This window comes from Vollenhovia emeryi, unplaced genomic scaffold (assembly GCF_000949405.1).
Source record: "Vollenhovia emeryi isolate VEMERY1.0 unplaced genomic scaffold, V.emery_V1.0 DF939159.1, whole genome shotgun sequence".
Lineage (NCBI taxonomy): Eukaryota > Metazoa > Arthropoda > Insecta > Hymenoptera > Formicidae > Vollenhovia > Vollenhovia emeryi.
In genome coordinates, this window is record NW_011967207.1 from 1059839 (window position 1) to 1073104 (window position 13266).

The following is a 13266-nucleotide window of genomic DNA, read 5'->3' on the forward strand; positions in this document are numbered from 1 at the left end:
GAGAGATAAACGCAGGTGCCCGCGTCGGTCGGCGTCCTCCGCGGCGGCTGTGCGATGAGGACGGCGCACGGCCGCGTAGTCGAGCGAGTTGTTGCGGCGAGTGTCGGCGCGCGACCGCGCGCCTCTCGACGGTGTTACGTGCGCGCCAGCCGCGATTAGACTCCGCTCGTTGCCCGTTCCGTCGGCGCTTGGACGCGCCGCTCGCACGCACGCGCGCGCGGGCGCGCGCGCGCGCGGAGGGAGTCGAGGGAGAGACAACGCGGAGTCCTCTGCTCCTCCCCCGTTGCCGTGTCATTGACTCAGGGCGAAGTGTCAAAATCTGCCCGTGCCCGTTTCCCGCCGCCACCCCGCCCGCCCCCCTCTCTCGGCCCCCCCGCCCGCGTCGTCGCGGGGTATAATATTAAAAGCGGTCGGCCGCGAATAATCTCGTCGCCCGGCGATAGTACCCTGCGCCTCACTGGCTGGCGGAAGACGCGACGGCGAGGACAACGCACGACGGCGGCAGCCGAAGGAGCGCGTACGTACACACGGCGGCACGTATTATCCGGTGCGCGCTTTGTTTTTCCTCCGCCTCCGTGCGCTTCCCGCTCGCGCGCGGCGCGCGGCGTTCGCGTGCCGATATCGACGTTGCGCCTGGCGTTTCCTCGCCCCCTCGCTCTCTCTCTCTCTCGCGCGCGCACGAGACGCGCCGAGGAGACTCCGGGGGCCGCGCGATCTGCGACGCAGCGCGCGACGACGCATGCCAGTTGCCAGCACCTCGCACCTTCGATCTCGCGCTCTCGCGCGAGAGGCGACTCGCTCTGTGTTTTCCTCCTCCTGCTCGCGCTCCCTCCTCCCTGGTCCCCCCCCCCCCGAGAACGCCTGGATTTTCGCCAGTTCCCTCGCGGAGTGAAAAAGGAAAAGAGAGGCAGAAAAACAATCTCCATTGTCCCGTGCCGCATTTAACCTTACGCGGAAATGTCGTCGGACGTGTTGTTGACACGCTTGTGATCGCGGGCCTCTGTCCTCTGGTTCACCGGAACGCCGTCCCAAGTTCGCCAGATAGACCGCTAGTTAATTATTCAGCCGTTAAATGGACGCTAATAGCTCCGATGTATTGGCAGCGCGCTGGCAGGCGGAATCTATATAAACATGCGTACGTATGCGCGTGTCCCGTGCGTGGCTCCTGCGTGTGTGCGGGAGAGTCGCCGCCGCGAGCGGATTATAGTTATTACATAATTATATAAAGGAGTTGGCACTTGGCGCGTTTTAGCCCGTGTATATACACGCGCGCATGAATATGTGTGCGTGCACAGGTGCCTCTGTGTCGGCGCACGCGAAATAACTTTTATACGTGCTATTTACAGATCTGTTTATAAACTGTGTAACACTCGTGTGTCTGATTCCAGGCTGCGCACACTTCAAGCGTTAAAGGCGGAAATGATGCTTCAACGGCACGAATGAGCGCGTAGCGACCGAGGAGGCGTCGAGACACCATCGGAGAATAATAAGCCATGTACCGGAGATACGTTTAATCAAATTTGAGAAAAAAGAAATTGCCTCATTGCACGAGGTGAGGCCGCGGAAAGTGATGCCGGTTCACCAGATCAATGTTAATCCGCCGGACTGGCAACCGCCATTGTCAATTGGTCCTTCCAACAACACGAGCCCCGCTGGCGGAGAAGCTCTGTCAGAATGGATACCGCAGGTGATTCCTAGATTGGGATTAACGGGCGATACCTTGTATCTCGATCTCCCTTCAGTTTTCCGTACGATTAATTGCCCCGAAAACCGGCACCTTCGCCAGTTAATTGTATTGCATACGCGTCGGTTTCTACCCTCGTTTGCGCTTCTTTCAAGTTTTTGTTGAAACGAGAATGTGGAACGTCCCTTGTGGCTACATGTGCTCGCAGACTGCAGAGTCTTTGTGTCAAGTTTCACTTTATGTTGGTTTTACCGACCCACAGTTCTGAGTTATCGTATGCGATTGAAACTAAGAGTTTATTTGGAGGGGGGGGGGGAGAAAACGACACGACACTCAGTTAATTTTAAGTGGGCTTTGATAAAGTTTCGACTTGAGACTTGGCTGATGTAAGAGATGTATAATTTTGATAAGAAGATACTCTCGTTAAAGCAATTACGACATACGGACTGAAAACTCTGCGGTTTGAAGGGACTGGCGGTGAACGCTCAGCACGTGCGTTATTTATTTTTACGCTTCAAAAGTTAAAAAAGAATCGAATCGACCGAACGATCGGAGCGGAGGCGCGGGACGCGGCGCTCCAAAATGGTATTGTCTATTTTTAGACATAAAAATTTTACGTCACCTTGATAATTATTAATATATCGTCGAGAGCGTGTTATCTGGAAAGTACTTGTATGTATACACAAATCGTACAGAAAGATAAGAGGATATACTTCGATAATGACCTCTTCCCCGGCGTGACTCACGCAAGTGCACTCATTTCAGAATTTTGCTTATGGTACGGTAGTTACTATTATACCAGATGATTGCCACTCGTCCGTAAGCACGTTATCTTCGACCAACCACGACATTTGCAGGTAAATGCACCGCAACGGGCGTCACGTGCGTATCGCTATCATACGTACGATTGCGCACACCCGTTGCCCGTTTATAACTATTTATAGCCACGTCTATAATCTTTATTCATTTACAAGAAAGTTTTGCTGCGTTTTGCCAATAGGATCTGCCATTGCGAGGGTGAGGAAGGCGCCCCTTTGTTAGCACCTTGCTATTGCAGCGGCAGTCTGCGCTACGTACATCAGGCTTGCCTTCAACAATGGATAAAGGCGTCGGACACGCGCGCCTGCGAATTGTGCAAGTTCACGTTTATCATGCACGCCAAGACGAAACCGTTCTGCGAGGTAGGCGAATCTATTTCCAATCGCGGGTAAAATTTCCACCTCCCCACCTCCTTCCAAGAACGAAAAGTACCCGCGGGTATGCGTCGCGCCGCGGTCACGGTGAGACATGAATGAGATGTAACCGTCTTTGCAGTGGGAGAAGCTCGAGATGTCCGCGCTGGAGGTGCGAAAGCTGTGGTGCGCGGTCGCCTTCCACGCCGTGGCCGCGCTCTGCGTGGCCTGGTCGTTGTACGTACTCGTTGAACGATCCGTGGAGGAGGCCCGGCGCGGATTCGTCGACTGGTCCTTCTGGACCAAGCTGATAGTCGTCGTGATCGGTTCCACTGGCGGATTAGTTTTTATGTATATTCAATGCAAAGCGTACATTACATTGTGCAGAAAGTGGCGAGCATTTAATAGGTAGGTGCCAACCCTCTGCGGTGTCTCTCTCTCTCTCTCTCTCTCTCTCTCTCTCTCTCTCCACCTTTATGTGTGTGTACAAGTATACTCGTCCCAGACTGATCGCCGCCTCCCCGTCTATTCCAGGGTGATATTTATTCAAAATGCTCCCGAGAAAGTGGTGCTTCCTCCCTCACCCACGGACTCTTTAAGAGAAGTTACCCTACCCCTGAAGGACCCAACTGCCTCGATGGCCGAGCTCAACCGCACCTTGTTACCCCGTACCATAGATCCTCCATGTGCCTCGCAGATGGCGAAGCCCGACTCTGCCGCGCCGCCGCAGAGGCACGACGCTCAACTGAAACTTTACGTATTCGACAAATTGTCCTCGTCCGAGGACAATCTATAATACTTCGGAGACGGGAACGGTCGTTAAAAAGAAAGAAAGAAAAACGTTGCGCGTCTGAAAGGTGATGATCAGCCAAATTTCTCGTTTCGAGACGAAGGGCGCATCCCGGCCGGAGTCGCCGGACGGATTTCTAGACTACACGATTTCGTAACTCGGAAACGGAATTATCCTTGCCGAAGTCGTTCAAATATCCGCCCTCATGCAGCACCTTTTTTTTCCGAAACTTAGTACTTCAGTGCTTACAGTGTTGACAAGTGAGATAGAGACGGAAGTGTACAGCCCCGAGGATGCTGGCGCTTTCTTATGTACATAATTATTGTATCTGTGATGTTATTAAATAAACTTTACCATATTTAAACGAGCCCTTTCAGCCTTTTGCAATCGGCGTTCACCGCTTCTCCCCCCCCCCCCCCGTCAACGCAAACCGAGGAACGGAGAGTGTCGGCGGTCATCTGTGACGCTCCTTTGGTCAATGGTTCCTGCCTTCTGAAGAATACAGCCAGCATCAAGTTGCACGTTCGACGGAACAAACATAACTGATCGAGCATTCCTCTTCCGAGCGACAAAAACTGAGTTCAGGGGGTCAATTCTGTATCTTACACTGTATGAAAATGCCAAAAGTGTAAGATACAGAATTCACCCTCTCGTATCTTACGATACAGTCAAAAATTACAAACCTACATCAAATTGTATAGTGAAAGTACTAAAAGTGAGCGACTCTGTCTCTTTCTAAGGGGACGGTTAGAAGGAGGCAAAGCTGTTCACTTTTAGCATTTTCACTATAGTGTAAGATGCAGAATTGTGACCCTCTTGTATCTTACGAGTAGGCGAAACATAAAAACACTTTTATTATGCAAATCGTACCCAACCCAGTGAGAAATGATTCGTCGATCGATGTCGAAACGATGTCGAATCGACGTCAATTTGACGGTATCGAATGTCGATTCGACATCGATCGACGAATCATTTCTCACTGGGAAGCTATCGATTGAGTGCACTTGGAAGTTCGTCGGATCTGCCGTTGTTGAGATCCGAAAATCTGTGGGCCTGTCAACTCGCGTACTCGCGTAAACTATACACGGTCGGTCTCGCGCGCGCGGTTCTAGCTAGCTTATACTTGGCGCGAGACACTACCGTGTCTCGTGATATAGTTAGAAATTACAAACCTACATCAAATTGTATAATGAAACTACTAAAGGTGAGCGACTCTGTCTCTTTCTAAGGGGATGGTTAGAAGGAGACAAAGCTATTCACTTTCAGCATTTTCACTACCCTAGTAGCACAGTGCATTGAACAAACGTTGGTTAAACATTGGCCCAATATTTGGTTGTCTTGGATCAACGTTTAGCCAATGCACTGTGCTACTAGGGTGTAGTGTAAGATACAGAATTGACCCTCTCGTATCTTACGATACAGTTAAAAATTACAAACCCACATCAAATTGTATAGTGAAAGTATAGTAAAAGTGAGCGACTCTGTCTCTTTCTAAGGGGATGGTTAGAAGGAGACAAAGCTATTCACTTTCGGCATTTTCACTATATAGTGTAAGATACAGAATTGACCCTCTTGTATCTTACGATACAGTTAAAAATTACAAACCTACATCAAATTAATTGTATAGTGAAAGTACTAAAAGTTAGCGACTCTGTCTCTTTCTAAGGGGACGGTTAGAAGGAGGCAAAGCTGTTCACTTTCAGCATTTTCACTATAGCATGAGATACAGAATTGACCCCCAGCAGAAGAGCAGAAGTCAGCGTTTAATAAGCGCCTCGCGCCGATTAAATTACGCATCTAAATTTCGAAGAATAGTTCTATCTCAGCACAAACCCGAAAGGATAATCCAATAAGCGCGAAACGCTTATTAAGCGCTGACTTCTGCCGAGCTCGAGTTTTACAAGGGATCAGCGTAAGCTAATTTCGGAGCAATCGCGGCATGGCGGCCCGCGCCTCGTCGCTCTTTTTACCGCGGAAGGTTAATCCGTGATTCCCGCGCGCGACGCCAGCGCCACTGGATCGAGTTGCGGCGACCACGGCGACATCGAGGGATTCCGGCTGCTCGATGCTGCCGTATCGATCGGTTGATCAGTGTCGCGCGTGTAGCCGAAACGTCCGGTCGGGTAGTTCGTTCGTTGCGTCGTCTCTTGTCTCGCGGGCGCGTTTCACAGGTCCGCGCACAGTAGCCGAGCGGAGCGCGCGCGGCGGCGGCGGCGGCAGCGGCGGCGGCGGCTCGCGTACGAGAGAGAAAGAGACGGAGAGATTCGCGTATCCCGCGCGCGAGAGGCGGTAAGGTCGCGCGCGGATCCACGCGGACGGTGTTGCGCGGCGAGTGTGCGTGTGGCGTGCCGTGTCCGACGAGCAGTGTCCGCACGCGGAAACTGCGGAAACCGCGCGCGTTCCCGGCCTCCGCGCGCCCGACGGCGAGTGGCGAGCGTTGCCGTTATGTAGCGCCGGCGGTGTGTAAATGAAGCGGCGACGTATACCGCGCTCGCGTGCCGAGGGGAGGGTATCGTCCGCCGCGACCGCGGCGGCGGCGGCGGCGGGGGCGATGGGAATGGCGCGCAAATGCTGCGTGCGTAGCTGCAGGGCGGACGTGCGGGAGGCGCGCGCCAAGGGGCTGCCTCTGCACAAGTTCCCCAAGGACGCCGCGCTGCGGGACAGGTGGTTGGCCAGCGGCGGCTTCGAGGCGAGTTTCAAGCCGACGCCAGGCCAGGTCGTCTGCCACAGGCATTTCAAACGCGCCGACTACGAGGCCGCGCGGGGCGGTCACAAGTTCCTGCTCAGGAGGGGCAGCGTGCCCACGGTTTTCGCCGACTATGACGAGCATCCCGGTACGTGTGACGAAACCCGGGCCGGGCCGGACACGTCCGTCGGTCGGTCGATCCGCCCGCCTGGTGCCGCGAGACCGAAGTGCACGTTGGGCGTAAAACGCAACGTAGTTGCGTCTCGCGCATCCATCTCTTTCCCTCGCGAGCGCGCGCGCGCGCTCTTTCTTTCTCTCCCTCCCACCCTCGCTGCTCTCCACCGCGTGTCCTCCTGCCGCTGTGTTCCCCGCCCCCCTCGCCCCCGTCCCCACCTCGTCGCGTGTTCGATAGGCGTGCGGTGAGCGCCAGCTCGGAGGCTCGCCGAAGGAACGTGTCACGTCGCGCTCGCGCCGGCGTTATGCCGGTAGTTTCCGCGAGCCGGCACGTCGGCGGTCCCTGACGACGTTGTCACCGTCGTCGTCGTCCGGCAGCGCCGACGGCCGCGCCGCGTGAGATTTCGAATCCGCGACGTTTCAACAACGTTCGCCGGCGACAGCTCGCCGAGCCGGCACTCGCAGCCGCGGCGAGGCAGGTTTTTTTCCTCTATCTTTCTTTTTTTACAGTGAAGGCATGACGTCAGTAATCGCGTGTGCGCTCACTAGGAGGATCGTATATGCACTGCTGTATTATTAAGAATGTTAAAAGACCAAAATAGTCGATACTTTTACCGGCCTATTGCTCCAACGCGGCTGAAGTCCGCGCGAGTGACGTGTACGAGTGCCAATTCTAGTCTATCACGTTGCAATAAATCAAAAACCGATTTGCTAAGAATAGCCAGGCTCTTACTGGGAAACCCGTTCGTATTTTGTACACTCGGAAAGTTCTTTAACTTTTGCGAGGAGTACAATTATCTTTGGTGTACAACTAGGGGGTGTATTATAATCTGTGCACCTTTGCTCCGTTCTTTATTCGAATAAAATCGAGTTACGCTCAGCCGAATTAACGAATCGTTTGTCAACAATGCGTGCGATTCGCTAAAAATTTGTAAGAATTTTAATCGGCGCGCTAGAGCGTTTTATGAAGCGTATGATAAGTGTATTAATGTTTCATAAAACTGTTTAAATAATGTGCAATTTGAGATTTTATGCCATCACTGCACGTGACATGTCGCAGGTCCGATTGTATACGTACACGTGTGATATCTGAGAAAGATTTGCATGGCTTTTCAGTGAGAGATTCTTGGAGAAATCTGTGTAATCGGCTCTTCCCAAACGCAAAGAGATATCCACCTGCGGCTCGCCAAAGAATGCAATTTTCCAATCCGTTCGGCTTCCATGTGAAATTTAGCTGTGAATTGGTTTACATTATCTTTTAAAAAAGGATTGCAAAGCCGTTGAAAGGTCTATTATCAAAGAGCCGGAGCGTTTGATATTTTGGGACACTCTGTATGCGTTTCCAGCACTTTTTATCTTTACATCTGGATTTGATCGACTTTATGGAAGCGAAAACCTTTTCTTTTCAGAAGAACGCAATTTCTCGAATTGAATTTATCTCAGCGTGAATTTTGTTTTGGTTCTCGTCTCTTGGTTCTTCGCTCTTTGAAAATTGTATCTGAATTTTACACGTACACAATTTATGCGTATATTCTCATCGAGATGAGAAACAATTATCGAAGATGAGCGAACAAATGTCACGTTGTATTCTTTACCCTTTCAGATCCTGTTATTATGTCGGTCAAGTCTTCTACATCCTACGCGCAAGAGGACTTGGACCTGATAAATTCGGAAATACTAAATTTGGAGCACTCCGCCTCGCCGTTGTTATCCGAGGCGAGGACACCCAAGTCCGACAGCTGCGGCGAGACGATTTACTCGCGGCCCGAGTCGTCGGCGGACTCCCTGAATCTCCCCGACAGCTCGGAGGTAGCGGATACCGAGTACAAGGTGATAAATCTGAAAGAAGAGAGCAAGATCGCCGTGAAGCACAAACCGACCGACAGTAATTCGGATAATAAAGTAAACACGGTGGCGATGCAGCTCGGCATCGTCGAATCCGAGACATCAATGAAGACTGATGCCAAAGACCTAAAGGAAGAATTGAAATTACCCGGCAACAAGGAATTCGACAAGTCCGAGGAGCTGAAGCCGAAGGTTTTGAACCGCGGCGGCTTGAAATTCTTCCCCGGTGCCAAATTGGAAGCGAAAGACTTTAACGAGAAATGGCAAGTATCGTCGAGTACGGCTTGAGTAAAGAGACAGCTCGCAATTTTCCACCCAAACCTGCGATTGGGCGAGGACGAAGAGCGCTTAGTATCTCGCAAAGAGGCGTGAATTGCGCGTTTGAAAGTTACATTACTACTAAAAAGTCCGGACAAACTGAATATGCGTTGATTAATATTTATGCGGTATTCTGTAGGTATTCCGCAAAAGTGGTAGAGACAGATTGGGACGAGAGGGAGGTTTTGATACACTTCGACAAGTGGAGCTCGAGGTTTGACGAATGGATACCGATGGATAGCTCTAGACTTCGCGTGTTGCAAACCCCACAAAAGTAAGTTTGCGCTGCAATTTCGTCGGAGGAGGAGTCTGTAAAAGCCTCGTCTACAACAGTCGCACAAGTTGTGTCGCACGGAATTAAACCAACTTCAACTTACTGCGACAAAGCGTGTCGCACAAGATCGGCCAGTCGTTACATTGGCGCTAAAAGTGATTTACCTTGTGTTGCTAGCCGATCCACAGTGAATTTTCTTATTAATGTTTTGTATTAATGTGTAAACAACGTAGAAAATGAAAGCCGAGGACAATCTTATTGTTAGTGCAGACAAGGAGATAATAGCCTTTGTCCGCGCAAACCCCCTGTTGTGGCAGAAGCGTGTTAAAATTAATAAAAAGGACTAGAATATCGTCGATCGAGCGTTTTCACTGAGCAAACGGCAATATAAAGACAGTGAGTTTAGAAATTGGGAGCAAAGTTGTAGAAAGATTAATAATCGCCGGGCATCCACTGTTGCTGCGATCGATTTGACGCCGTCGCGAATCTTCGCGACTATTGTAGACGCTCGTTCAGCGACACAACCTGTGCGATTATTGTAGACGAGGCCTTAACGCGCGACTTCCTCACGGATTACTTGACATCACTTCTACTATCTTGTCTCGAAGACCTAGAGATCTTGTTTTAAGCCATTGTCTTTTATCTTTCCTTAAAGCGAACAAGCTTGGATCCCGCCGTCTCCGTAAGTGAAAATTGTGTAACGATCAGGTGGTCAATTCTGTATCTTGCACTATAGCGAAGATGCTAAAAGTGAGTAGCCTTGTCTCTTTCTAACTGTCCCCTTAAAAAAAGAGACAAAGCCGCTCGCTTTTAGCATTTTTGCTATGCTGCAAGACACAGAACTGACCCCCAGGTAGTTTTAGTACTTGACAGTAGCAGTAGTGAAGTTCCCCATTCTATGAGACAGGCTTCTAATACGAGATAGCAGGTGTTCAACATCCAAAATCAATGGAATCTCTCCTCGCAACGATTGCACGGTCTAATAATGAATTTTCCACCAAACAGATTCGCTCCAATTCGTGGACCAATCGACGACGCCCATTAATTTAGCTGAAACCCTGCTGCCACATCTCAGGAGCCTATCTCGTAATAAGGAACTTTCCTCTAACATCTCGTTGCTTCACACCCTTGTTTGTGTTGCAATTAACTGTTGACTTGAAGCCGCCCCCCGCACTCCGATTATTTTTCATGGGTGACGGCGAGTGTCGGCCCGTTGTCCACACACGCGGGGGAAACCGCTGACCAACATCTTGTACACCAATGCCCACTGATGCCCGGTGGGCATTACTTTATCTTTCTAATGCTCCAGCAAGGCCTAATGCCCAAGTAATGCCTAGTAATGCCGCAAATCTGTACACCACGATACGCCCTCAGCGGTTTCCCCCTCGTCCAAACAGTCTCGAGCAACGGGACGCACGAGTGTTCGCTCTCGTGTACATCGACTCCGATTCCCCGGAGCGAGCGAGGACGCACGATAGACACGGCGCAAATAAAAATGCAACTTATCGTCGCGGGTGAGCGTGGGGTGGAAAACTCGGATTTCTTCGCGTCGTTCGCAGCTCGCGTGCCTTGCGTCGCGTATCCCACACGTTGCTCTCGTCGAATAATTACCGTTGCGTCCTGCCGCTGCTTCTCGTTGATACGCGCTGTCGCGTGTTGCGGACGCGTTGTGACGGTGCGACAATTGTAACAATTTTCCCTCAATTCCGAAACACCGCCGGGACCATCCCCCGTTTCCGGGTCGGGGAAACAATTGCACCGCGGCGTGTCCAGAGACTCCGGAGTTATCCGGCGGGGAAGGGGAGAAAAATATGGGAAACCCAACGGCGCGAGACTCGTATTTTTCCCCTCCCCCTCCGCAACCCCCACTTGCAGTTTTCCCTGTTCCGTTGGAAACCCTCGTGCGCTCGCCCGCGCTCGCTCGCTCGCCCGCGTGCTCCACGTTTCGCGTGTATAATGCGAGGATTTCGCACCCGTAGGGAGACGAGGATGCGGGAGCGGGAGTTCGCGGTGGGAGAGCGGATTCTCGCTACGTGGGCGGACGGCAAGAAGTATCCAGCCAAAGTGAGCGCGGTCTTGTCGAATGGTAAGCGTCCTAACCTAACCTAACCCGTGGCCGCGCGAGCGGAGAGAAGAGGCTAGAACTGCGTGCCCCCCCCCCCGTAGATTTGACGTTTGGCCCGTCAGAGACGGGCCCCGCGGAGACGTAACAATTTTTTCTCCCTCCCCCACCCCCCTCGATGGCGCGCGGCCGCGGTCCTAAGTGAATTCTTCATTCGCAGACAGGTACAACGTGCTGTTCGACGATGGATACGCCAAGATCGTCAAGTCGTCGAAAATGACCAAGATCGCCGCAAACCCGACCAAGGTATGGACTCCCAGATTGAGGTTATGTTGTTGTTTCTTAAGTTCGCCCCAGAGAAATCCCGTCGAAGTCGGCGGAGCCGAGCGGTGCTCTCGCGTTGGATTTAACGTCGTCTCGCGTTGTCGCCCAATTATTGCCCTCGACCGGCCGTGAGAATGCGAAAAGCGATTATACGGTGGAAAACTTGGGGGGGCAAGCTCTGCGCCAGATAAAATGTTTTAACTGTGACGCTCACACGTGCGGTCCGTTAAGATTTACATTGCGTCGCGTCGACGTCATTTGCAAATTGATTTTTTTTTTCATTTTACGCAAACAGCAATTGAACGAAGTGGATGGATATATCGGCAGCAAGCAGGAGAGAAGGGACAAGAAACGGAAGCACACAGTCATGGAGTTGTTCAACATTCACTCAAGGAGACGCACGAAGCCCGACGCTGAGAAGGCGCCAAAGAAGGAGGAGACTGTCGTCAAGGAGAACAGCGAGGGCACCGCGGAGAGCAAGATCGAGACGGACGGTACCCTGTACGGCCCCTGTTACGATCCCGGGACAGATTTGCTGAGAGGTTTCGAGACCAGTTCCCCGAAGATCAAATCGTACTCGAAGAAGAGCAAGAAGGAAATGCCCAAGAACGACACGGATCACGGGGAGAACGTCGGTCCCGAGTGGATCGACGGAGAGCCCCAAGGAACAGAATCTTACATTGTAGACGGCAACGACGGTGAGCACGTAATTTTATCAAAAAGTACGTCCGCCTCTCGTAAACACGTCGTAATGATATTTTAACGAAACGCTGTTGTTCCAGGACCGCGCCGGTCTATAATAGTGCCGGACAAGAGATTGCCCCCTGGTTGGGAGAAGCACTTCACGCAGAGGAAAGCCGGTTCGTCCGCCGGAAAGTGGGACGTCTTGTTCATACAGTAAGACGAGAGATACATTTTATTGGCGATAATTGTCGAGCAATCAAGATTCGTGTGTGATCGCATTTTTCTTTAAAAGTAAGCAGACCGGGAAGAAGTTCAGGTCGAGAAATGACATCAGGGTGTTCATGGAGAATCAAGGGCAGTTCGATTTCGACCCGGAAAAATTCGACTTCTGCATACATCGCAGGAAGCGTAACCACGCGCATCGCGCGAAGCAGGATGTCACGCCGGAGGCGCCGAAGAAGATCAAGACTTTATTGCCCAAGACGAAAACGGCCACGCCTGAGAATACGCTGCTCACTACGGTGGCGAGCACCACCGACGGTCAACCCACTCTCTCGACGCCCGCTACATCTACAGACGGTGGTAAGATTTCTGCGATACGCTACGTTTTAATCCGCATCACATTTTAATATTTGCAATATATCTTTTACATTCCACTAATTCGCCAGAGATGATCTATTGTAAGTACTCGTAGATACGTATTTTTCACAAAATTAAGTAGCCTCTTAGCGAAGGAACCTAGACTTACCCCTGTGAAGTTAGCCCCCATTATTTAAAAATTTAATTTTTTTTACGAGTTCCCTATAAATTTACAATAGTTCCAAGAGTTCTTGATGGGTTTAAGAAAAAATGAATTTTTTTTAATGGGGAGCTAACTTCACGCAGCCCCCCCATTTTTGTAAAAACTAATTTTTTAATGGAGTTCTGGATAGATTTCGCATAGTTCTAGAGTTCTTGATACATTTCAACAACAGTTCTGCACAAGAAAGTAAAAAAAACGAAGTTGAAGAATCAAGAAACTACCCCAGAAATAGGCATAACTGTAAAAGTATTAATGTAATGGAATTTTGCAATTAGGATTTTCGATAGAACTCTGCGGGGGCTACCGGCAACTCTCAACAGAACTGCCGGAACTGTGCGATTTTAGGTGTCAGTTTCTGTCTTATAAGATCCGAAAAATTTTTTGAACAGTTCCGGCAGTTCTGTTGAGAGTTCCCGGTAGCCCCCGCAGAGTTCTATCGAAAATCCTAATT

The 13266-nt window shown here is 50.9% G+C and overlaps 2 protein-coding genes across 9 annotated transcripts in view; both read left to right on the forward strand.

Moving 5' to 3' along the window:
* The first annotated feature begins 365 nt into the window (after nucleotides 1-365).
* On the forward strand, nucleotides 366-4014 carry LOC105564851 (E3 ubiquitin-protein ligase MARCH8-like). Of its 2 annotated transcripts, none has more exons than XM_012017573.1 (6): nucleotides 366-517; nucleotides 1389-1687; nucleotides 2450-2541; nucleotides 2685-2865; nucleotides 2999-3264; nucleotides 3391-4014. In XM_012017573.1, exons 2-6 carry the CDS (start codon nucleotides 1571-1573, stop codon nucleotides 3650-3652), a joined length of 918 nt encoding a protein of 305 aa, XP_011872963.1. In that variant the 5' UTR covers nucleotides 366-517; nucleotides 1389-1570; the 3' UTR covers nucleotides 3653-4014. The 2 variants fall into 2 exon arrangements, with proteins under 2 accessions (XP_011872963.1, XP_011872962.1); XM_012017572.1 differs by lacking the exon at nucleotides 366-517 and adding an exon at nucleotides 852-1135.
* Nucleotides 4015-6098: 2084 nt separating this feature from the next.
* LOC105564852 (PHD finger protein 20) overlaps nucleotides 6099-13266 on the forward strand; it is an 11569-nt gene continuing 4401 nt past the window's right edge. For 2 of the 7 annotated variants that reach the window (XM_012017574.1, XM_012017578.1), the window contains exons 1-10: nucleotides 6099-6480; nucleotides 8110-8614; nucleotides 8809-8943; nucleotides 9599-9625; nucleotides 10923-11029; nucleotides 11226-11311; nucleotides 11625-12051; nucleotides 12112-12226; nucleotides 12306-12595; nucleotides 12682-12693. In XM_012017574.1, coding sequence (XP_011872964.1) covers nucleotides 6114-6480; nucleotides 8110-8614; nucleotides 8809-8943; nucleotides 9599-9625; nucleotides 10923-11029; nucleotides 11226-11311; nucleotides 11625-12051; nucleotides 12112-12226; nucleotides 12306-12595; nucleotides 12682-12693 — 2071 coding nt within the window. In that variant the 5' untranslated portion in view covers nucleotides 6099-6113. Of the gene's footprint in view, nucleotides 6481-7699; nucleotides 7743-8109; nucleotides 8615-8808; nucleotides 8944-9598; nucleotides 9626-10922; nucleotides 11030-11225; nucleotides 11312-11624; nucleotides 12052-12111; nucleotides 12227-12305; nucleotides 12596-12681; nucleotides 12694-13266 lie in introns of those variants that run through there. The other 5 variants (XM_012017576.1, XM_012017579.1, XM_012017575.1 and 2 more) reach the window with 5 other exon arrangements.